General features: G+C 40.7%; 1 protein-coding gene across 1 annotated transcript in view; it reads left to right on the top strand.

Annotated features, from left to right (window-relative positions):
- LOC117408863 (thrombospondin type-1 domain-containing protein 4-like) overlaps window positions 1–19899 on the top strand; it is a 74381-nt gene extending 54482 nt beyond the window's left edge. The window contains exons 7-12 of the mRNA XM_034014236.3: window positions 158–362; window positions 4688–4861; window positions 6956–7129; window positions 9641–9820; window positions 18165–18309; window positions 18667–19899. Coding sequence (XP_033870127.3) covers window positions 158–362; window positions 4688–4861; window positions 6956–7129; window positions 9641–9820; window positions 18165–18309; window positions 18667–18803 — 1015 coding nt within the window. The 3' untranslated portion in view covers window positions 18804–19899. The remainder of the gene's footprint in view (window positions 1–157; window positions 363–4687; window positions 4862–6955; window positions 7130–9640; window positions 9821–18164; window positions 18310–18666) is intronic.
- The last annotated feature ends 6292 nt before the right edge of the window (window positions 19900–26191 follow it).

Below are 26191 nucleotides of genomic sequence, written 5' to 3'. Positions count from 1 at the left end.
AACTAGCTCTTATTTTCATCTTCAGACTTGTCATCTTTCAGTAAAAAACAAAAACAAAACACAGCACAATTCGTACAGATTTACAGGTTTCTACCCTGGTAATTCACATTGTATCTGCTGTGTCTCTGTATTCTTCTTGCTGTGTGTTGTGCTCTAGCTGGGACGTTGGGGAATGGTCTGAATGCAGTAAGACGTGTGGTCCTGGAATTCAGCATCGGCAGGTGCTGTGCAGACAGGCCTATTCTAACCAAACAACAACCGTCCATCCTCATCGCTGCCACCACCTGGAGACGCCAGAGACCACCAGCACCTGTCAGCTGAAAATCTGCAGCGAGTGGCAGATCCACACTGACTGGACTTCAGTATGTATTACTTAGAGCTCTGTATACTAAACTGTGCACTAGCTTTCTAAGGTCCACTGGAAACAAAATACAGAAACATTATATATATATATATATATATATATATATATATATATATATATATATATATATATATATTGCACACATATAATATATACAGACGTGCTCAAATTTGTTGGTACCCTTACAGCTCATTGAAATAATGCTTCATTCCTCCTGAAAAGTGATGAAATTAAAAGCTATTTTATCATGTATACTTGCATGCCTTTGGTATGTCATAGAATAAAGCAAAGAAGCTGTGAAAAGAGATGAATTATTGCTTATTCTACAAAGATATTCTAAAATGGCCTGGACACATTTGTTGGTACCCCTTAGAAAAGATAATAAATAATTGGATTATAGTGATATTTCAAACTAATTAGTTTCTTTAATTAGTATCACACATGTCTCCAATCTTGTAATCAGTCATTCAGCCTATTTAAATGGAGAAAAGTAGTCACTGTGCTGTTTGGTATCATTGTGTGCACCACACTGAACATGGACCAGAGAAAGCAAAGGAGAGAGTTGTCTGAGGAGATCAGAAAGAAAATAATAGACAAGCATGGTAAAGGTAAAGGCTACAAGACCATCTCCAAGCAGCTTGATGTTCCTGTGACAACAGTTGCAAATATTATTAAGAAGTTTAAGGTCCATGGAACTGTAGCCAACCTCCCTGGGCGCGGCCGCAAGAGGAAAATCGACCCCAGATTGAACAGAAGGATAGTGCGAATGGTAGAAAAAGAACCAAGGATAACTGCCAAAGAGATACAAGCTGAACTCCAAGGTGAAGGTACGTCAGTTTCTGATCGCACCATCCGTCGCTTTTTGAGCGAAAGTGGGCTCCATGGAAGAAGACCCAGGAGGACTCCACTTTTGACAGAAAAACATAAAAAAGCCAGACTGGAATTTGCTAAAATGCATATTGACAAGCCACAATCCTTCTGGGAGAATGTCCTTTGGACAGATGAGTCAAAACTGGAGCTTTTTGGCAAGTCACATCAGCTCTATGTTCACAGATGAAAAAATGAAGCTTTCAAAGAAAAGAACACCATACCTACAGTGAAACATGGAGGAGGCTCGGTTATGTTTTGGGGCTGCTTTGCTGCGCCTGGCACAGGGTGCCTTGAATCTGTGCAGGGCACAATGAAATCTCAAGACTATCAAGGCATTCTGGAGCGAAACGTACTGCCCAGTGTCAGAAAGCTCTGTCTCAGTCGCAGGTCATGGGTCCTCCAACAGGATAATGACCCAAAACACACAGCTAAAAGCACCCAAGAATGGATAAGAACAAAACATTGGACTATTCTGAAGTGGCCTTCTATGAGTCCTGATCTGAATCCTATCAAACATCTATGGAAAGAGATGAAACTTGCAGTCTGGAGAAGGCACCCATCAAACCTGAGACAGCTGGAGCAGTTTGCTCAGGAAGAGTGGGCCAAGCTACCTGTTAACAGGTGCAGAAGTCTCATTGAGAGCTACAGAAAACGTTTGATTGCAGTGATTGCCCCTAAAGGTTGTGCAACAAAATATTAGGTTAGCGGTCCCATCATTTTTGTCCATGCCATTTTCATTTGTTTTATTATTTACAATATTATGTTGAATAAAAAATCAAAAGCAAAGTCTGATTTCTACTAAATATGGAATAAACAATGGTGGATGCCAATTACTTTTGTCAGTTTAAAGTTATTTCAGAGAAAATTGTACATTCTTCGTTTTTTGTAAAGGGGTACCAACAAATTTGAGCACGTGTGTATATATTGTAACCGGCCGGCACTCACTCGGGTTCGTGCCCCTTTAAAATTACGACCCAGCACACAGGAATGGAGTTTTCAAGCGCTGACGCGCTATTTTTAATAAACACAAAAATAAAACAAATACAAAATAAACACCTAGCTCCTCTTGGAGCGCTTACTACACAAGTTTTTCCCTCACTAACTTGCAGGACGGCTAAGCCGTTTACCTGCTAACACAAACACAAACTGGTTTACTACAGCACTTACTATTACGACTGCTCGGAAGCAGAGCACCTTCCTTCTGCCTCCTTCTACTCAGCAGCCCCGTACAGACAGGCTGCACGTCTTAAATACCCTGCACCTGACATTAATTTCCAATATATATCTGGTGCGGGTGATAATTAAACAATAAACAATTAAACAAAATAATAAAACAATTAAACAAAATGTGCATTCCGCACATGTTTCTCTCGCAGGGAGGTTTTAACCCCCTCCCTGCTGTCTCTCATAACCCGCTATCTCACAATATATATATATATATACACACACACACACACACACTGAGTGTACAAAACATTAGGAACACCTTCCTAATATTGAGTTGCACCCCCTTTTGCCCTTGGAACAGCCTCAATTCGTCAGAGCATGGACTCTACAAGGTGTCGAAAGCGTACCACAGGGATGCTGGCCCATGTTGACTCCAATGCTTCCCACAGTTGTGTCAAGTTGGCTGGTAGTGGATCTCTACTCCGAATAGCTTGTTCCATCTCATCCCACAGATGCTCAATTGGAGTGAGATCTGGTGACTGGGCAGGCCACTGCAGTAAGCTGAATTCACTGTCATGTTCGTGGAACCATTCCTGGACAATCCTAGCCTTGTGGCATGGGGCATTATCCTGCTGAAAAACTCCATTAGCAGATGGATACACTGCTGCCATGAAGGGATGCACCTGATTGGCAATGATGTTCAGATATCCTGTGGCATTCAAACGTTGCTCCACTTTTATCAGGGGCCCAATGTGTGCCATGAAAACACAATCCACACCATCACACCACCACCACCAGCCTGCAATGTTGACACGTGGCATGATGGATGCATGTACCCATGTGGTTTTCTCCATACCCTAGTCCTCCCATCAGCGTGAAACAGCAGGAACCGGGATTCATCAGACCAGCCAATGTTTTTCCAATCCTCCAGTGTCCAGTGTTTTCGTTCCTTAGCCCACTGCAACCGCAGTTTCTTGTGTTTTGCTGAAAGAAGTGGAACTCTGTTAGGTCGTCGGCTGCCATACCCCATTCGTGTCAAGGTACAATGAGTTGTGCATTCTTTTATGGGTCTTTCGGCACCGATGTTGTACTGGACTGTCAGTTGACTAACTGTAGCCCGTCTGTTGCTCAGCACAATTCGTGTCAGCCTCCTTTGGCCTCTTTCATCAATGAGCCGTTTTCGACCACTGGCCTGCCATTGGCTGGATGTCCTTTGGGTGGTGGACCATCCTTGATACACACAGGAAACTGATGAGCATGAAAAACCCAGCAGCGTTGCAGTTCTTGACACATTCAAACCGGCGCACCTGGCACCTACTACCATACCCCGTTCAAAAGCACTTAAATCTTTTGTCTTGCCCATTTACCCTCTGAATTGCACACATACAGTACACAATCCATGTCTCAATTGTGTCAAGGCTTAAAAATCCTTCTTTAACCTGTCTCCCCTTCATCGACACTGATTGAAGTGGATTTAACAGGTTACATCAATAAGGGATCATAGCTTTCACCTGGATTCACTTTGTCAGTCTATTTCATGTAAAGAGCAGGTGTTCCTAATGTTTTGAACACTCAGTGTGTGTGTGTGTATATATATATATATATATATATATATATATATATATATATTGCTTTGGTATGTTTCATTCGTGAATGTTGATAAAGGGAAAAAAGGCTGCAGTATTATGGCATACTGTAAATCACCAGAAAGCAGAGTGCTTTATTTCAATTGTATACAGGAAAAAACAAAACATTATCAGTAAGATTCTTCAGACATGGTGGTTTTTGTATACTGATAATCCTTACCATGAGGCAGAGCATTCAGTGATTAATCCTGTCTCTGATTATGGACCTCATATTATGGGAACTGCACTTTTTGTGGTATATAATTTGCAGAATACACATTCACACTTTATCAACTGGGGGTGACTTAAAACTCATGTCAACATTGAAGACATTGAGAAACTATTCAGTTGTCATTGAACTTATTACGTTTCTACAGAATATACCACATTTAGTTACCTGTCTGAAATAGGAACCATTACAATTTACTGTCAAATGTATATATAATACATGCAATTAATATTTTGGTGGTTTATATACTGTATATGTACATGTAATGTAAATCAATACTATGTTAAAAAAAATATACAAATAATAATTAATACATTATAATACAGTACTAGGTCTTTTTTAGCGGTTTTATAAATTATTAAACTAACATATTAAATAAGGCTTCAGAGTCCAAATATATTGAAAATGGTGTGCATCCTGTTTCTTATACAGTGCTCAGTGCCTTGTGGGGTGGGACAGAGGACCCGAGATATTAAATGTGTGGACAATCTGGGAGATGTTGTAGATGATGAAGAGTGTAACCTGAATCTAAAGCCAGAGGACTCAGAGAACTGTGATGCAGGCCCCTGTGCAAGGAGCTGGTTCTTAACAGACTGGAGTGAAAGGGTACACATTTTATTCCTTTATCATAAACATCAATGTTTATATGTAAAATATCAACTCTCCATGCTTACACATGATGCCCTCTATTTAACATCATGGGAATTATCTTGCATACCTCAGCACTTACAAAACTGCTCAAATTGGAGAAGGGCCAATGCTGTATTGGGTCTTTAAGTTATTCTCAATTTGGGAGCTCTGCCAGCCAATTACCAGGAGTAACTGATCAGTATTAGTTGTGAAACCATACCATTTTTTAAGTACATCAGTTGTACATTTATAACTAAAACCATTACAATAAATAATATTAAGAGGAGAATCCAGTAAGTATTTTATATACAATTAATTTAAAGCATTAAGTATTATCCTGGTCAGTCATTTTTGCCACATAACAGAGCAAGAGGGGTCCAAACATAATAGCTGAGTCTGGGTTGTATTTATATACATAGACAATAAGCCTTTTTCACATAAGTTCATTAAATGTAATACTTTTTTGTCTGGTGAGATCCAGTAATTATTATGAATAGATGCAGGCTAAAAGGTTGATCCTCAGTGATCAGGAACAGACTAATGTTTACTTTGGTTTGGATATCAAAATGTATTTTTGGGGGCTCCCGAGTGGTGCATCCAGTAAAGGCGCTCCGCCCAGAGTGCAGGATGCACCCTATTGCTTGGAGATCGCCAGTCCAAATCCATGCTATACCACAGCTGGGAGTTCCCAGGGGGCGGTGCACAATTGGCCAAGTGCTGCCCGGGCGGAGAAGGTTTTAGGTCGGCTGGGAAGTCCTTGGCTCACCACACACCAACGACCCCTGGGGCTGGCCAGGCACCTGCAGGCCTGCCTGTGTGCTATTGAGAACTGCTTGGTGAGACATGTTCTTACACTTAGTGCGGGGGTTGCAGCTGTGAGCCAGGTTGAATGATTGAACATTTTCTAGCAACAAACCACTGAGCCTGCTCTCACAGCTGCAGAAATCTATCATTTCTAACTTTCTATCATTGCCAATTGCAGTTCTTGTGTTTCGAATGTTTTATTAAAAAACATTCTTTGATAATTCACTGCTAATGTATCTCTTTTCTAACCGAGTCACATCTGCTTTGACTAATTTCAGGCAACTCTGTTAAAGATCCTTTGAAAACAAAAATAAAATTACAGCTTGCTGCTAAGGTTTACCCTATTTCAGCAGAAAACAGGGCAAATGAATATAAAGAGCTTTTAATTAAACATGTTTAACAATATTTGTTGCTTTTAACAATGTGCTGCAATTGTAATATACAGCTTTGAATATTCCCTGTTAACCTTGAATCCCAGAAAATTCATTATGAAAACAAAATCCAAGTACAGTATGTGGAGTATAATAGAACCAAAACCTGCTACCGTCCCCTTAACTACTAAACATGCTCTTTAAAATTATTGGCAGTAGTTTTTCACAAGGCAATAAATTCAAACAACCATGACCCTGGTAAATATGTGAGTACATCATTTGTATGTTACAATATGGTTGTTGGGGGATTATTTATGGCTGTGTTTTGGTTGTGTGTCTCATATAACTTAATGCAATACTGAAGAGGTCTGGTCAGAGGACTGCCAGTCCCATGATTAACTTAATTAAATCAAGAGCGCTCTGAAGACTTAAAATAAAATTCTGTATGTGATGTTTGTGAGTAATTATTGTGAATATATCCTTGGTGATCCGGAAAAGGCTAATGTTTACTTTGGTTTGGATATCAAAGTAAAATACAGTATTTATGGGTAATATGCAGGAATTCAAAGTATTGGGTCTGTATAGATACAAACTGCCAAAGCAAACCTATTAAACTGTAGTGTACATATATACTTTAACTGTAATGCCTTTAAAAAGTGTTCATTATTGTATTGATCTTTTAGGATTCATAAGTATAGGAGGTAATTTCCAGTGTGTTCCCAAGTTAAATAAAAGAAAGTCTTGATTAGCTTGTTTAAAGAATACACAAAACAAAAAAGCTCTTTAAGTCTGAGAATACTTCCAAATTGGCACTTCTAGGATACAGTAGAGTTTAAAGACCTTTTCCAAGTTTGGTTAATAAAGTGATGGTTTCGATTTTTTCTTTGTATTGCAGTGCTCAGCTAAGTGTGGGAACGGCACCCAGACGAGAGGTGTTGTTTGCCTCATGAACCATATCAGCAGTTTACCTTTGGAAGGCTGTGGCAATGAGAAGCCCATGGAAAGCATGCCTTGTAACCTTGGGCTGTGCAATGAGAAAGTGGAGTGGTTTACAGGACCATGGGATCAGGTATGGGAACATTTATACAAATGTTTATTTGGTTGGCTTTTTATCAGGAATAATAAATAAAAGTACACATTAGGAGTGTGACGATACTCTTATTTTCTGAGTAGTTACCTTTAAGAAATGTAAAATTCATTAAATGGAAAAAAAGGTGTTAATTAATTAACACAAAACAATGTGGTCCCTTAGTTGCCCTTGTTTACACAATTATTGAGTATCAAACAATAACAATCTGGCAGTGTGATTTAATATCAAACTAACTACAATCCTTTTACATTTTATAGGTGACTCTTTGTCTTACTTTTCTTGTATCCTTTTGATATGAAATCATTTTGCTTTCAGTTTGCTCGTTTCCTTAGAAATGCGTCATCTCTGCAGTGAACTGTGGGATTTTAGTCCTGGGCAAAAATGTAATCTCTGATCTAAACATGAAGAAATACATCTTCCACAGTGGTAGCTCTTCAGTTAGGTTTAACCCCTTGCTGCCCAGTGTCCAATATATTTGACACTGAGAAATTAGGCATTAAACAGGGAAAATACCTAGGGCAGTAAAGAGGTCAGGAATGGTCACATGCACTGTACGTGGCAAATCATTTGCATTTGCCAGTTTCACGACATATGTTCAGTGTCAGTTTATAGCCAGGGTATGGCAGTAAAAATGTTATCGCCCAGGATGAGAGGAAAATGTGCTTCCAAGTGGCTTTTAAATAACTCAGTGATGAAGTTAATTGCCATTGATTGGTACTCAATTGTCAAGGTGAGGAAAAGGCAGCACGTCTTGTTTTGAAGTCAACACATAAATGAATAGGTTTGTTTGGATGAATTTATTACCTACAAATACTTCTTAAAGGTATTTTAGTGCATGCCAGGATTGAATGAGTGAAGTCATCGTTTGAATATAAAATTGGTCACGGAACCGCATAATGTAGCAAAGCACTCAAACTGAAGGACTTGTGAATGGGACGTTGTGGCAAAGTGGTTTGCAGTGTGCCGGTGTAGAGGTGATGCAGTGCTCAAGACAAAGGACAAACAATAAAGTACTGGTGAAATGATGGTTTATTTTGTAATCCCAAGTCTGATGACAACAGTAAACAGTAATGATAACAGGCAATACAGTGTTGCGTATTGCTCCGTTTAATCCACAGATTGGTCCCGATATTTTAAACACCCACATGTAACACAAACAAGATCACAAGTCCACAGTGAGTGCTATAGTGCTCGTGGTGCAAATACAGTTAATCGTGACACAAGTGCAGTGTTGTCCAGGTTTAGTGCTGGCCTTTAGCGACTGCTCCGGATCGTGTTAGCCGTCTAATAACAACAAACACGTATATATTTAGACATGACAAAACAAACAAAACACTCACGATAACAAAACAGTTCTCCTTCCAGTTCAGCATTAACCATAACAAAGGAACAGATCACCTCGCTACATCCCCTTATATACCGTCAATCACCCCCCCCTTGGTTAATGATTACAACCACTCCTCCAATCCGCGGCTGCCACATCGTTTCCCTTCCGGGTCGATGATTTAGTGTACCATAGCTCCACCCCCTTTCTAGATGGCTGACTTCTGCCTAACTTTTTAGCTTTCTGATGGTTCCTTGTATCTACTGTCAAAGGGAGTTCCAGTATCATAGAAGTGCATCTAGTCTGCTGTACCACCACCTGTGCTAAACACGCTTTCGCTTCTCAAAAAACACTCTAGTCGTTTTCCTGCTACAGACAACAACAATACAACAACACATTTTTTTTTGCATTTAATCCTGTATTTAGAGTACTGTAATCTGTCACAGGTGTTATTTAATCTGTAGTATTTTGTATTTAATTAGATCCTGATGTAACTATCACTGACACTGTTATCTGCTCCATTATTGAATCGTATTTTGTCATACTTGTACTTGCTGGAACCAAAGTCATTGTATTTATCTTGCTCTTAATTGTATTCTTACTTGTACTGTGATTCCTGAAATGTATTTTTGTTTACGACTGTAAGTCACCCTGGATAAGGGCGTCTGCTAATAAATAAATAATAATAATAATAACAATAACAAATAAAACCCGTCAATTTCGACAGAGTACTCTTTTAGAAATTCAGGATCGCTGCAAACCCATTAATCAAGCTAAGTACGATATAATCAGTGCTGGTGGATGGCTACCGATTGCAGACCAGTTAACATTGTAGCTTTGTTTTATTTCAATAACCACATTTATTTTGGTTACTATGGCATCAAAAGCCTATAAATACCTCCAATGTTTGTTTCCAAACACACTTTCCCTTGACAAAAGTATGTTAAACATACCGAAACATTGGGAAGTTGGCTTCTAAACAAAAAGAGTACAGCAGTTAAGATAACTGTAATTTTACCCGTATCATGGTGCTCTTTAAGTGTCCTTAGTGAGAGTGATGCATTTCAGTCCACGATAGACGAAAAGCTAGGCTAAACAGAAAACATGAAATGTTTTGCTTACTTGTTAAAATACAGTATTAATTGACAACCTTTATTGTTTTGTAGTGCTCAACTGAATGTGGCAATGGCACTAAAAGCAGGAGTGTGGTCTGCCTGAAAAGGTCAAATAGCAGTTTAGTGGTGGTCGAGCCCTCCGAATGCAGTCGGCTTGAGAAGCCAGCTACAGAAAATAACTGTTATCTGAAGAAATGTGGGGCAAAGTGGTTCACCACAGAATGGAGTGCGGTGAGTGAAACTGTTGTATTGTCCTTGTTTTTTATTTAAAAAAATGTTCGGGACTATTTTCTTAGAACATCTTTATTCAGCGGAAAGGTACCCAACGAATCAGTACAAGTTCAAGGTAAATGTAGGTTTTAAGGTGTTTTATTAAAGAAAACAATGGTAAAAATAATTTTCTAATAGAGATAGTGCCCTCTCGACGATGGCTCTACCGTGTGATAGTTGACCTTTCGTTATCACCCTCGCCTTCGGCTCGGGACACATAACTCCCGTCACGGTCAACTACGACATGGTAGAGCCGTCATTGACGGGCACTACCACTTAAATGTTACATACATGATATACATGTATAATAACTAACAACTACAAACACCAAAGTCACTTCAAACATATTTATTTATAGCCTACAATCGCACATACTAAAATACAGACAAAAGTAAATGTCATCATAAGAAAATAAATTCCAACCAAGCCTACATAGATGGCTTACCCCCCCATTAAAAAACGGTATTTTTTTTTTCTTTTTAACCAAAAAAAGATTTCAAAATTAACATTAAAAAAGTAAGCTGTGGCAAAATATGCCTCCGAATCTGTGCCGTCGGATTTTTATCCACACTCCAGATAATCGTAAATCATTTTATATGTGAAGTGTTCTAAATAAATGTACATTCTGGATGACAAAATGCACAATTTTAAATTAAGTTCACAGATTACACACAAAATAGTTATTCCCATTATTTTTTATTTCCACTTGGCTGCTGCTCGCTGGTGGGAGAGCCGTCTCCCTGTAAGCTAGTACTTTCCATAACAGTGAATTATGCTTCCATTCATTTGTCTTGATCTCGTTAACATGCACTTTGATTGACCAGTTCCCATCATCTAGTCTTTGAGACAGGAAGTGTACGTGACCTGCGACAATTAAGCTTTTTAACGAGAAATGTGTTCATTAACGACCTCATCGACTCAATTTCAAAGCATTAACGGATTGATTTAATTAACACATTTCATTAGAAAATCACTTGCTACAAAGCTGTCGTTATTACATTGCCAGTTCGATACAGTAACACTGTTTTTTTACACACCCCCCCCCATTGTATCCAAATAAAAAGACAAACCACACAATTTAATTAAACAGTGATAAATCCATTACCTTAGAGATCAAAAGTAGCATATAACAACTTTTTTAAATAGTGTGCTTAATATACAGCTATTTACAAAATGTAAAACATTAATTGAAAAAAAAATAAAACTGTTTGCATGTATGACCACATGATTACTCTAGTCTATACTCTATATTCATTTCTGTAATTCATTCTTATTAATATGTAGACTATAGAGATGGAGTAATAATGTTGTATAGTTTTCACAAGTTTTGTCTTGGTTACTCTACAGCAGGGATGAGCTGTCAAGGAAACTATTTAAATAACAAATAGAAAATAGGTTGACAGAAATGTTCACACCATCTACCGGCTGTGGTATACACCAATTTCAAACATTTTTTTCTCATAATAATGAACTGAAACGTCAGTACTGCCTCAATCAACAAGCCTGTCAGTAACATCCCCCCCCCCCCATCAGACCTGTCAGAATGATGAAAAAGTTGATGATCATGGCATGTCTCAACAGTAAGTACAGATTAGTATACTGTAGAGTAAGAATTAGCAATGACATTTTAAATCATAATTTGGTAAGCTAGTCTATTGATACTGTATACTCGAAAGGTTAGTGTGAATCTGATATTCTCAATCATTTAAACAAAATAATGTTAATACCAAGTTTCATGACCGTTGGATAAGCGGGTCTAAAGATGCATGCGAAAATGTAAGTGTTCATTCAGATGGACAGAAGGCTGGAGGCATAACCCCGGTACAGAACATAATTTCTGAATTCTGGTTGGCTGAGAGGTATACATAATGGTAAACTAAGTAATATAAATAATTGTATCATCCCACAACCTCTCTTTTCATCCTCAAATCTGTGATAATGTAATATTTATTGCTTAACCCTTTCTATACTGCATATTTGCACTGTTTAACATTTTTTTAACCATTTTCCAAAGAATTTTCAGAATTTGTAGCAAAAATAAAACATTATTTTTATGTTTTCACAAATTAATGTTCAATGGTTATGTTTACAATGACTTCTGGCACAATGGAATATAATTTTTTTAGAATTCTGATGTCATCAAACCATTATCATACTATAATTTTCAAGATTTGTTTAGATTCCTTATAAACTCCCTTATCTTCTGTAATCCTGTTACAAATGTCTTATTAGTAAATGCTTATTGCACAACTTCAGAATAAATAAGGCAAGGGACAAGAATATGTTAAATATATATATATATATATATATTGTAAACGATCGAACCTCACTCGGGTTCGTTGCCCCTTTAAAAGTACGACCCAACACAAGAAATTTAGTTTTTAAGCGCAGTCGCGCTATTATTTTAATAAACACAAAAATAAACAAAATACAAACAAACACCTAACTCCCACTGGAGCGCTAACTAAACAGGTTTTTCCCTCACTACCTTGCAGGACGGCTAAGCCGTTTACCTGCTAGTAAAAACCACAACCACACAGGTTTAACACCGCACTTACGACTGCTCGGAAGCAGAGCACCTTCCTTCTGCCTCCTTCTACTCAGCAGCCCTGTGGAGACAAGCTGCACGTCTTAAATAGCCTGCACCTGGTTTTAATTTACAATTGTACCCAGGTGCGGGTGATAATTAATCAATAAACAAATTAACAAAACAATAAAACAATTAAACAACATGTGCATTTCTTTCGCAGGGAGGTTTTAACCCCCTCCCTGCTGTCTCTCACAACCCTCTATCTCACATATCCCCCCCCTTGTCTTTACAAGACACAGGCCACGAGACGGCCACCTCCTCCCCTAAAACACAACCACCCACCCTCAAGTCCATAAATGTCCTTTCTTGCCCTCTTCCTCGGGCAGGCTTGAGGGTGGATCGGTCCACATCCCGGCTCAGCCAGGTAAGGACCGCGCACCGGCGACAAGGGGACCCAACGGTTCGACAGGGGCGACCGGAGCGTAGACCGTGGCACTGGAGGATGCATCAGTGGACAGAGATCTTCCCCTGGGAACCGGCGCAGTGATGTCCGATCACCCAGGGGAAGCGAAGCAGCGAACAGGGGGAGCGAAAGCGACGCCTGGCAGCGGCCCAGTGACGTCTGGGTGCTCGGGAAGAGCGGAGCAGGGAACCAGGGGCAAAGCTGTGGCCAGTGCTGCAGACTCCTGGGCTCTAGGTCCAGCGCAGGAAGGTCCGGGAAGACCGGCCGGGTGTCCTGGAGCAAGGAGTGAGGGACTGGACGCAGCAGCGCCGGCTGGACCGTAGGGGTGGTGGTCGGGGCTGTGGTGGAGATAAGCGTTCCCCCTCCTCCCCGGGCTCCAGAAGCAGCGGCTCCTCCCCTCTGGGCTCCGGAAGCGGCGGCTCCTCCCCTCTGGGCTCCGGAAGCAGCGGCTCCTCCCCTCTGGGTTCCGGAAGCGGCGGCTCCTCCCCTCTGGGCTCCGGAAGCGGCGGCTCCTCCCCTCTGGGCTCCGGAAGCGGCGGCTCCTCCCCTCTGGGCTCCGGAAGCGGCAACTCCTCCCCTCTGGGATCCGGAAGCGGCAGCTCCTCCCCTCTGGGCTCTGGCAGCGGCAGCTCCTCCCTTTCTGGCTCGACTGCGGAGCTGCGCTAGCCTGCTCCCACTTTTGGAGTAACAGCTCCAATTCGGTTGGCTCCCTTCTCTTCTGCGGTGCCAACCCCATCTCTCTCCCCCATCTCTCAAGTTGCTCTCCCTGAGCAACGGCATTCTTGGTGATCTGTTCGATCATTTGTAACAAATCCATCTTCTCTGGGTCGTAGGGGCGCCCACACTTTCTGCCACCATATGTAAAAGATTCACCCTCGCTCGGGTTCGTTGCCCCTTTAAAAAGACGACCCAAGACACGAGAAATGGAGTTTTTAAGCGCAGTCGCGCTATTATTTTAATAAACACAAAAATAAACAAAATACAAACAAACACCTAACTCCCACTGGAGCGCTAACTAAACAGGTTTTTCCCTCACTACCTTGCAGGACGGCTAAGCCGTTTACCTGCTAGTAAAAACCACAACCACACAGGTTTAACACCGCACTTACGACTGCTCGGAAGCAGAGCACCTTCCTTCTGCCTCCTTCTACTCAGCAGCCCTGTGCAGACAAGCTGCACGTCTTAAATACCCTGCACCTGGTTTTAATTTACAATTGTACCCCGGTGCGGGTGATAATTAATCAATAAACAAATTAACAAAACAATAAAACAATTAAACAACATGTGCATTTCTTTCGCAGGGAGGTTTTAACCCCCTCCCTGCTGTCTCTCACAACCCTCTATCTCACAATATATATAGCTATGGCCCTAGATTTTAGCACCAGGGTACCATATAGTGCTAGCAATCTTAAATTATTGTGCCAGAAAGAGGGGGGGGGGGGGGGGGGGCCTTGATTAAGGCAGGTTTTTTATCATGTAGCATTACTAGGCTCTTTAAAACAGTTTAGCACCCATTTTCAAAACGAATTGCACCCCTGGCTATATCAGTGCTTCTCCATTATTGTCAAAAGTACATTCTCAGGAATTTCACAACAGACTTCTCTGAATAATTTCAAAACAGCTTATTCTGTTTTATATTGTACATTTTTTTACAAATATAAATTACTAATACAGCATAGCTGAGATAAGAAAACTTCCAGATTGTCGCTGATAAAACCATTAAAATCTCAGCAGCAAGCTAAAATCTCCATGCAGCACAAAAATTGGAGGTAGGATTCTTTTACCAGACATATTTTGTTTTACATTGAATGAAGTTCATCTTACAGTGAAACTGTGGTCACATTGCTGAGTAAGGAGGGGTAACCAGAAAACAACGCACATATTAATAGTACGTAGTTTTAAAAAAGAAATTAGCACAGTCCATTAACAAATCTAGTTTGTGCTATGAGGGCATCTTAATAGAAATAATTCATGAATAATTGCATTTAACCAACCTTGGAGATAAAAAAAAAAAGCAGAGAACAAATACAATGCTGCGGTTACATCTGCTGTAAACCTGGATAGCCACGATTAAGTAAATAAAATTAAAACGCTTCTGTTATATCGTTCTAAAATCTTACCACTTCATTGTAAACACCTTTTTTAATGCAATGCATGTTTATTTGATGGTACTTACAGTACTTATGCATGGCACAGTATCCACAATATTAGCATAGCCTCTCCTTAATAACCATAAAATGACACCCATTTGACAAGGCACTTGGAAGTTTGTTGTAAACCCATGTCATAATAAATAAGGACAGGGTCAAGTGCATTGTTTTCACGAATAATAGCACTACTTTTATATCATGCTGCCTCTGTTTTTGTTGTAAACATAGCCAATGTAAATTTTGATCTTGTTACATTATTCACAGTGTGTCCTAAATCTGCTATCTACACCCAAATTCAAAGAATTATTGACCCATAAAAGTAACACAGCTATTTCTCTCAGATTGGTTCATCTGGATCACACCTGTTTCCTGTTAAAAGGCCCCCCAATGAAAGAAAACATACACATGCGTGTTGTATTTTTATTCAGATGTAAAAGTCAAATTGGTATAAAAACTGTTCTATTTAAAAACTATTTACAAATTACTTTAACTAATGCAGGGGTTGTTTGAATGCAGATTTTTTCAGACACAGAGTCCCACTATCATGGTAAAAGGGTGGTATTAATGCAAATTAATTATTCATGCAAACTAATTATTATTATTATTTATTTCTTAGCAGACTAACAAACTAATAACACATCTCAGTCTTAACTCCAGTTTTACCACTGGTTTGAGAATCGAGCCCAAAGCGTTCAAAATACTGCTCAGGAGCGATGGCTCAGCCTTTTACTCGACCAGCCTTAGGGGGATTTCATGTGGTATCTTTTGTTTAATAAAGATTAAGAATAATTCTAAGGTTTTCTTTTTTGCTGACAAAAGATGGTAGGTTGTGATCAGTTTGGAAGCGGCTGATGAGACTACACAATTGGTATTATAATAAAGACAATAAAACAAACTTAATTTGATTCAATATGGAAGCTTAGGTTTCACATGCTACATGCGTGAGATCACATTTTCTGTTCTGGCTGTAATGAAAAAAACAAAGTACTGCTCCAGAGTTGGAGAACAGCCTCAGATGGGTATGTATGTAATTGATACATTTGTTTTTCAAAGGGGCTTCAGTGCCCTTAAAGTTTATAATCTGTAGTTAGGCAGTAAACACACGTTATTAAAACATGTTATCAATAGTTATATGCATGTTATGATTTCAATTTCATGATGTAGACTTTTTGAAGGTGTTGTTTGTTCTTTTTCAAATCCTTCACGGTGTTAAGAAAAAAAATTGCAACATGATAGTTGTGTTCCCTATCAAGTACGAAATGTAACCATTACCTCATGGGTATTTAACCTTTAATACTGTTTAACCTGAATAGCTATACCAAAGCTGCACACAGTGCTAGTGATGCAGTCGCGTCCGCCTCCGAGGGCATAAAAGACTGCTGACACAAACATCATCATATGAACATAAGAACATAAGAAAGTTTACAAACGAGAGGAGGCCATTTAGCCCATCTTGCTCATTTGGTTGTTAGTAGCTTATTGATCCCAGAATCTCATCAAGCAGCTTCTTGAAGGATCCCAGGGTGTCAGCTTCAACAACATTACTGGGGAGTTGGTTCCAGACCCTCACAATTCTCTGTGTAAAAAAGTGCCTCCTATGCACCTCTCAAACCACTAGAGCTGTTAAATAAACTTCATGAGCTTCAGTTGGAATGTCTTTTTTCTAAGGTCTCTGTAGCTCTGCAGATTTTCTGTACCATACCCGTCACTGTTTCTGAAGCCGAAAGATCTTTTAGCAAAGTGAAGCAAATCAAAAGCTTACCGATCAACAATCAGACAAGAAATTGCTCTTCTTGGTTTTGAGCACAATCTTGCCAGGTCATTGAACTTTCAAGACATAATTGATGATTTTGCTGCAAAAAAATCCAGAAGAGTTGCATTTTAGGACCCCTTCCCCATATTATGTGAGTATTTTACATTTTTAAATACCTGTTTTATTATTGTATATTGTTGGTCATATTCAGTTACATCTTGTATATTTTTTTGTTAGTTTATTTTTAGATTACACATCATGAATCACGATTTGGTGTTTAATTAGCCTAATTGATATTTTGCGTGTTTTCTTTGCGCTTTGTGCTTCCACAACTTATGCATATTGGGTTCTAATGTGTTATTAGGATAAAAAGTAGTGTCCTAACCCTCAGCCGTCCCTTTCTAAGGGGGCCTTTGACTGTTCTGCCTTGGGGCCCGGAATTGCTGTCGGCAGGCCTGATTGCAGCAGGCCTGAAGGAAAAATTATGACGATGTTTGTGTCCCCGGGGAAGGAGCAGCAGAGCTGCTGGCTTCGCGTGGAACACAAGGCTGCTGAGGGACTTACATGAACAACCACGGATGAGTGCACAAAACATGAAGTAAAATTACTATAACACGTAATAATCGCAAAAGTGTAATACACAAGCGATAAAGATATATATATATATATATCAGATATAAGTGTGTCACTTATCTGTTTGTAGATCTCTCCTAGCTTCAGGTCGGTGAAAGGAAAAATGATGACAATGTTTGTGTCAGCAGTCTTTTCTGCCCTCGGGGGTGGGCGCGACTTCGTCACTTGCACTACGTCCAGCGTAGTGCAAGTGTTAAACAGTATTAAAGGTTAAATAAACATGAGGTAATGGTTACATTTCTATTTCAAGGAACCAGGGTTATGATAATGGTTTTTGTTTTTTAGAACTTCATAGTTGTCCAGTACAAAGTGAATGTTCTAGAATATGCAAAGGTTTTTTATTCAGTGCTGTTTATAAAGTCCCTGTATATTTTCATATACATTTCCTAAGCACATCAAGGAGTCTATTGCAAATATATAAACAGCTATGGATCTAAATACCATCACCATTTAACTCTTTTTAATACCAATAGCTGTTTCTTTAATGAGGATTCTTTGATAATCTTGTTAATGTCACTAAGTACAATACAAATAAGATTAAACAGTCTTTCAGCAGTGTAGACTTGTATACAGGTCTCAGATACCTCCAAACTGCAGACCAGTAACTAATTTTGTTTGCTGTAAGTAAACTAATATCAATTACTTTGTTGGAAAGTAGGAATGTTTTTATTTTTTAATAAATACATTTTATATAGTGTGTGGTAAACTCTGAAAGAAATGTATATTAATACATATACAAATCATGTGTTATAAGAAACTTTACATTTTTTCTCTAGTGTTCAAAACCATGTGAAGGTGGCTACAGGGTGCGAGAAGTCCGTTGTCTTGCAGACGACATGACGCTGAGTGGCAGCTGTGACCCATTCCTCATGCCAGAAGATAGAGAAGAATGCAACTTTCATCAATGCATCCCTGAAATAGGTAGGGCTGCTGAAATAATAAATTAAGACCTATTGATATGCACATTAATTCTGTATTTAGTAAACTATACAGGTATAGTTAGAACATGGTTAAATTGTACTTTAAACCCCTTAATTTGCTTTTGGTTTCCTGTTCTCTTGCTAGATTTTCTGGATTGCCACACAGCAAGCTAAGTTATGGGGCTGCAGATCATGTAACACAAACAGTTCAGACAGTGTTTCTGCAAGGGTTCATATTTAGGAACAAATAATCATAGTAAACTAAATAAATTATAAACAAGATTCTTCCAAATCAATAGAATAAAGTCAAACTAAACGTATATCCTAATATAAGTTAATATTTTGTTTTCCTTCCTAGATGAAAACTGCAGAGATATGTACTTCAACTGCAATGTGGTGGTACAAGCCAGACTTTGTATTTATTCCTACTATAAAACAGCATGCTGTGCCTCTTGTACAAAAGCCATCAGGAAAGGTGTCGGTCTAAGGAGATAACTCTGCCATGAGAACATTCAATATTTCTTACAATTTACTGAAGTACATTCAAGGTAATATCATGAAGACATTGCATGTGCATTATGCTTTTTGACATAAACATGACATTAACATGACATAAATGTTAGCTGGTCCTGCATATGATTTTGCACAAATTAAATAATTGATATTAGTATGCTCTAAAGTTTGACTTTTAACATTAAACTACTGAAAATCCTGAACTATCCTGTATTGCCTACATCCAGATTGTCAAATGAACATGTGATTTTTTTTTAATTTTTTTAACTTTACTACATTTAGGGCTTCTAGTTTTGGGGTTTTATTTCTGATCACATGAGTAGGCATATTTTGAGCCAATTCGCTTTCTTAATCAAACACTAATTACCAAAGGAAGTTGTTTCTTTTACCCTCATATCTTGATTGAGTTAACAAACGACGTGCATTGATGTCCCCGTATTCTATTTGAACCTGCATTTCCTTCTGGCTCTAATTACCGAATTCATCTTATTAATTTCCACTGCATTAGTTTCTGGTAGTGTGTCACTAATTTAAACAATCTGGTATTCAGTTATGGCTTAACAACTATTAAATAAGGTTTAAAGGGAGGGAGAGAGATGGAAAATAAAAACCAAAAACTAGAAGCCCTAACTATATTACAGTGAGTAATAAAATGCTGTTTCACATATAAAAATATTTGTCAAAATTATTTTTTAACGTGTTATTGTGATTTTTTATGAGCATTTTTATTTTCCACAAGAACGTCGAACCTTGCTTTGAAACACACAAATATACTCCAAAGCCTCTACAGTTCTGTGTACCAGAACCGTGGCAAGGGAAAGATTGCAGAACGATTAGAATGCTACAAGGCTAAGCCGAGAGGCTGCCTTGTGCGTTACCATATGGAACCCCAGTAGCAAGTAGCTAGGGCTAGGAGCACCTTGGCCCAGTCCTGCCTGATTTTCTCCAGACATAGCGAGAGCAAGGCGAGCGGTGGGAAGGCATATAACAGTTGCCTTAGCTACTGGTGTGCCAAGGCATCTGCTGCCAGCGGGTCCCCGGCTCCTACTATGGAGAATCAGTGGGGACAGTGGGTTGATTCCTGGGAGGCAAAGAGGCCTCACCACCTCGGGGTGAGCCTCCACTCTGAGGCTGTGGGAACTCTCCTTGAGAGTTACTGCCCACAGTGAGAAGAGGTTCTTGTGTGCCCAGAGCAAAAGCTTGCAGGCCACGTAATGGAAAGTGGGCAACCTGAGGCCGCCCTGGTGGTTGATGTAAACTACCACTGTTGTGTTGTCTGTACGGACAAGCACATGTCTCCCTCGAACCTTCTGCAAAAAATGCTGCAAGGCTAGGTAAACTGCCTCAGGTTGGTTAGGGCGGCGTCGAAGGTGGCGGCATGGACCACAAGGTAGTCCAAGTAGATGAGGCAGCATTGGGGGGGGGGGGTTGTCCTTCAGTACCCACTCCATCAGTCTCTTGAAGGTGGCGGGTGCGTTGCACACTCCGAAAGGGAGGACTTTGAACTGCCAGAGTCCTCTCCCTGTGGAGAAAGCTGTTTTGGGGTGGGCTTCAAGGCATAGCTGCTATTAGCCGCTGTGGAGATCCAGGGAGCTGAACCAGGCTGAGCCAGCCACCAAGTCCAGCGACTCATCTATGCATGGCAGGGGGTAAAAATCCTTCTTTGTGGTGTTATTGAGGCAGCGGTAGTCTACACAAAAGTGCCACTCTCCGTTATTCTTAGGCACGAGCACCACGGCGGGGGCCCAGGGACTGTCAGGATTCTGTCCGCTACTCCCTGTCGGGCGAGGAGGAGTCGGCGTGGCTGCTGTCTGATGGGGCGTCACTGGTATCAATAGTGTGTTGCACCAGGTGAGTGCAGCCGGTCTCCTCAGGACAGGCAGTGAAGCTGTCCTGGAACTCCGCCAGCAATGCCCACAGCTGTGCCTCTCGCAGCAATTGCACCAGACCGTTTCTACTACCGACCAGGTCCCGGGCTGGGATGATTGGGGCAACAGGTTGATTGCTGGTGATTAGTGCTGGGGGTGGCAGGGTGGCTGAGGGACTCTCGGGTGGCCAGTGGCAGGTGAGGCAGCAGCGGTTAGGTGCAGGGGAGGGGCCGTCGGACATGGTCAAGGGTTCCAGGGGAGGCCTCAGCACCAGCCCAGGGTTGACACAGTCAGGGGCGGCGATGTTCCCATGGTGCAAGTGGACGCTGTAGGAAGTCTAGCCCGAGAATGCAGTGGTCTTGTACTGCAGGCAGCCAAACTTCATGGTGCTTTGTCACGCCTCCATACTTTCCATCCTTTCCCTTCCATGAGTGCCAGCTCCCCAGTGATGGTCTTCAACTGCACTGGGGTTGGGCAGACTCTTTGCTCTCTAGTCCGTCCTGCCTGCTGCAGCACCTCCGGTCGGATGATGGTAATCAATGACCCGGTGTCAATCAGGGCAGTGCAGGAAGGCTACCTATTTGTCAGAATCCCTGGTGGGGTTAACCTCTGAAGAGCCTACTCACCGGTCCAGCACAATGGAACAGCCGAGTACCACCTCCTCTCTCTGCTCCACCATCACTGGGACCGGGTCCTATACCCCCAGCTGGGGTAGTTGCTGACCCTGGCCCATTGCCATAACAGCAACGGGACAGATATTTAACCTCTGCTCCCTCCTTTCCGCTACCTGTTTTAGATGCCACCAGCCGGGACACAAGGCCAAGTCATGCCCATCTGCGATGGAGTGTGACATGTCGACGTGCAATTGGGCATCTGAAGCGGGTAAGCAAGGGGAAAATGGTCGGGAGGGCCTTGTACTGTTAATGCGATTTGGGGAAATGTGAAAACCCATGCATTAGTGGACACAGGGTGTGGGCAGACCTTAATTAAGGCAGCTCTCTTAGACGGTGTGTCGTGGCAGCCACAAGGTCAGGTGGCTATCTCCTGTATCCATGGAGACACGATGACAGTAAAAGCATACTTATTGGTAGGACCGATAAAACTTCACCTAGTAGTTGGGGTGGCGGAAAGGCTACCACACCCAGTAATTCTGGGTCGAGACTGGCCAAACTACAAAGAATTGGTCAAATTAATGGCAGTCTCAACCACACACGTAAACGTGGCAGAAAAAAAAGAAAGGGAAATGATTAGTGATATTTTTCCCTTTCAAGCTGAAATGTTTTCCCCTCTTTTTCGTCCAAGAAAAATTAACAAAGAGATATGGATCGGAAAATGTGAGGAAGCATTAATGAGACGAGGCTGGGGTCTGGTGGGAGAATGCTCTAATGGTAACAAACGCCAGTCAAAGGGGTCGGAACGCAGTGTGACCGAGAGGGCGAGGTTACTGGGCCATCTAGGGCAGATGCTACTCCATTACTCCATCCCCTCTCAATATACCGGACATGTGGCACTCAAGCGCCACATGTAGGGCCAACAAAACAACCCCTCACTAGTGCACACTTGGGGACAGGTACAATCTATTGAAGGTAAGGATGTTGAAGGTGCTGGGGCACTAGTATTTCCACACTTCATTATTAAGGGGCAATTATTATATAGGGTAAACCTTGCCACAGGCACGGGACAGCCTGTAATACAATTGATGGTTCCCCCATCTTGTCGGCTCGAGGTCGTGAGGCTGGCGCATGATATCCCTTTTGCGGGGCACCTCGGATCTGATAAAACGAGGGAACGGATATTGGCTCGATTTTATTGGGTAGGGCTTCATAATGAAGTGACGAAATATGTATCTACATGCCCAGACTGCCAGAGAGTAGCGCCTGGTTGAGTGCACCCCGCCCCTTTGGTCCCAATGCCGAAGTAATGCTGCTTCTTCCCTCATCAGAATCGGGGCCACATGAAGTGATTCGGGCTATAGGAAAGGTGCATTATGAAATTAGACAGCCCGCTCGCCGTAATGAAAGAGAAATTTATCATGTAAATTTATTAAAGCCCTGGCAGGCAAGGGAGGCCTTATTTATAGCCCCAGGTGAAGTAGAGGATGATTTAGGCCCCGGTCTAGAGATCTCTAGCACTAAAGAAATTTCGAAGGGGGAACAGTTACTTCCAGATCAGCAACGAGAGCTGCGTAAGTTAATTGAGGAGTTCAATTATGTTTTTTCTGACTTGACCGGTAGAACTAACCTTGTTGAATATGCCAGTATCTCTCCCCAAGGTGTCACGGTGCGAGAGAGACCTTACCGGATCCCAGAAAGTCGACGAAGTGGCTTTAGCAAAGAGGTATGGACGCTGCTCGAACTTGGGGTGATTAAGCCTTCCAGGAGCGAGTGGTGCAATTTTGATAGTGGCCAAAAAGGATGGCACCAACCGTTACTGCGTTGATTTCCGTAATAACGCTATTGCCAAGTTCGATGTGTACCCCATGCTACGGGTCGACAAGATTCTCGATAGACTGGGAATGACGAGGTTCATCTCGACTTTGGACCTGACGAAGGGACACTGGCAGATCCCCTTAACCTAGAGAGAAAACCACATTTTCAACACCAGAAGGGCTGTTCCATTTCAGAACCATGCCGTTTGGGCTCCATGGTGCGCCCGCTGCCTTTCAGAGACTGATGGACCAGGTTTTACACCCAAATTGTGAATATGCGGCAGCGTATGTTGACGATGTGATTTACAGCTCCACCTGGCTAGGATCACGGCTGTCCTTCAGTCTCTAAGGGTAGCCTGGCTGACAGCTAACTTGAGAAAATGTGCATTTGCCAAAACAGACACACAATATTTGGGAATTGTAATGGGTAATGGGAGGGTGAAACCCGTAGTCACCAAGGTCCAGGCTTTGGTGGACGCGGCAATCCCCAAAACTAAGGCTCAGGTGAGGTCTCTACTGGGGTTAGCTGGTTATTACAGTTGATTCATCCCCGAGTATGCCACAGTGGTCAATCCCTTAGTTGACGTCACCAAAAAGAGTGCACCAAATTCAATTAAATGGTCAGTAGAGTGTCAGGGGGCATTTGATACTATTAAGCAGACTCTACCAGCCCCCCCCCCCCCCCCCCATCATCACACCAGCTTTCACCAAGAAATTCATCATTTTGTAATGGTTAACACTAACCGGAAGGAGTACTGCATTATGAACCGTGAGTGTTTTATCGTGACTAAATTGTACTTGTTTGTTATTTAGACGGCTAACACGAGCCAGCACTAAACCCGGACAGCATGTCACTATTTCACGGAGAACTGTAATTACACCACGAGCACCTTAGCTCTCACTGTGGACTTGTGTATGCATTTTGTGTTTCGTGTGGGTGTTTAAAGAACGCGACTGTTTATTATTTCGGGACCAAACCTGTGGATTACAATAAAGCAATACACACCGCTGTATTGCTTACCATTATCATTGTTTATTATTTACCGCTGTTTGTCATCAGGCAATTGCATTTAAAAATAAACCACCACTGCACCTGGATTATCATCGTCTGCCTGTTGATTGATCACCTGCACACTGTTAACCACTTTGCCACAATGGCCATAATTCCTTTATTATCCAATTTGTTCAATTTTTTGACCCCATGTTACCAACATGTTGAAGCTTCATTGTACACTGTCAGATTTGAGTTGGCCATGCTAAAATAAATGTTACAAACAATATTTTTTCAAGTATGGCATGTACCTGTAACCTTTATAGTTAAAGAGGTATTGGCACAAATCTAACAACAGTATTAAAAAAAAAAAAACAAAAAAAAAAACAGGCAAAAATAGCTCAGACTCTAAAACACACAACAAACACAGCATATCAACATATTTTGTTGGTCTAATCAAATGTTTTTGTTCTGGGCTAGACAGAAATATCAAGTTTTATCATCTACTTTCAATTATAATTGTAAAAAATTAAAATCCCATACATCATATTCTTGTTCCTACTTACATTTTTTTTATGTTAAACCTTTTACTTAAGCATTTAAATCTTTGTGGTACTGTATAATGTTTTACATGTTACATATAATGCCGATCCAGATTTTCAGCAAATATTTGCTTTCTTTTTGTTGCAAACTGGCACTGCTGTGTGAACCTTTTTTTTATACAACTGCTGCAATGTTTAGCTTCATCATGAAGGTTAATGCTATATGGGTTTTTAATTTTAACTATTCTGACTTTTGGGGATTTTCACCTACTTCTGTTTTATTGCTCTCCCAATTAACAATGATGGGGAGTTTGTATTTATAACATTAGAGACTGCTTTTTTCTGGGAAAACATTTAATGATACAAATTCCAAATACTATGTTTCTTAGTACAGGACACTGGCTGGGAGAAAGAACATTGTAACCATCACCATTGTTTTAATCAGGGAGCATTTATCTTTTTAATAATTAGGAAACATACGCAACTGGATCTTTGAATTTTGTAGTTACTCAAAGTAATTTCAACTCCACAAAGAACATATTTCAGCTAGGATCATCACCTGGTTCTTCTCCTTTAAGACCATGATCCTGTTTTTTTGTTTGTTTCTTTTATTGAATCTCATTCTTCACCTCTTTCATTTATTCATCTTTTCTCTTTAGTATTAAATGCAGCTGTGTGCAATTAACTTCCAGATAGGCAATTCATCCTTCAAAAAGTATCTGAAAATTTTGATTTTATTTGCAAAGAATGCTCAAGGTAAACAAAATTGGTACTTTTAAATTAACAAGTAAATTACATTAATGTTATTTATTTGTATCTTTTTATTATTCTGCATTAAGTAATAATGTGGGTACTGTGCTGTTACAGGACACTTCACATTAACCATAACATTTGCAAGCTCAAAAAACTGATAACCTGCTTGATCAGTCATCACTCACCACAGACAACTGGAAGAAATATCCCCACATCATTTTATCCAACTGCAAATTATGAAAACAAGAAAAAAAAAAAAGGATTCCTTATCTTCATTGACATACACTAGCTATACAATTGCATTTGGCATTTCTCTTAGAGATTCATTAGATTAATCCTGTGAAGTGCCATGTGATCCCTGCAGCTGTAGTTTACTTAAGCATTGCTGCTGAACAAGTCCACCCACCAATGCTGCACTTGTACCTGGGTAGTGATGGCTTCTTTCAAAGCAACCATGCACCCATCTGCCATGTCAGAATTGGGTGCTAATGGTTTGAGATGCATGACAGGGACCTCAGGTATCTTCTATGGTCACCTCAACCTCTGGTACTCAATCCAAGTGACTATGTTTGGGACAATACAATTGTCCCGAAGTGCCTAGTCAGAATATCACTTTATGCAATTACTTCCAACTCGACAATTTAGGAAATAATTTCAATCTCAGATATTTTCCTCTGTATCAGGTATTCTTGAACTTCAGTATCATAACTAGTTTTCTTTGGTTACTGGGCACAAGGCATGAAGAGGCAGGCAGGACTAGCTTTGATTCCAAAGCTAGGATAAAGTGC

The sequence above is a fragment of the Acipenser ruthenus genome, chromosome 2 (assembly GCF_902713425.1).
Source record: "Acipenser ruthenus chromosome 2, fAciRut3.2 maternal haplotype, whole genome shotgun sequence".
NCBI lineage: Eukaryota > Metazoa > Chordata > Actinopteri > Acipenseriformes > Acipenseridae > Acipenser > Acipenser ruthenus.
This window is presented reverse-complemented; position numbering and strand designations above follow the sequence as displayed.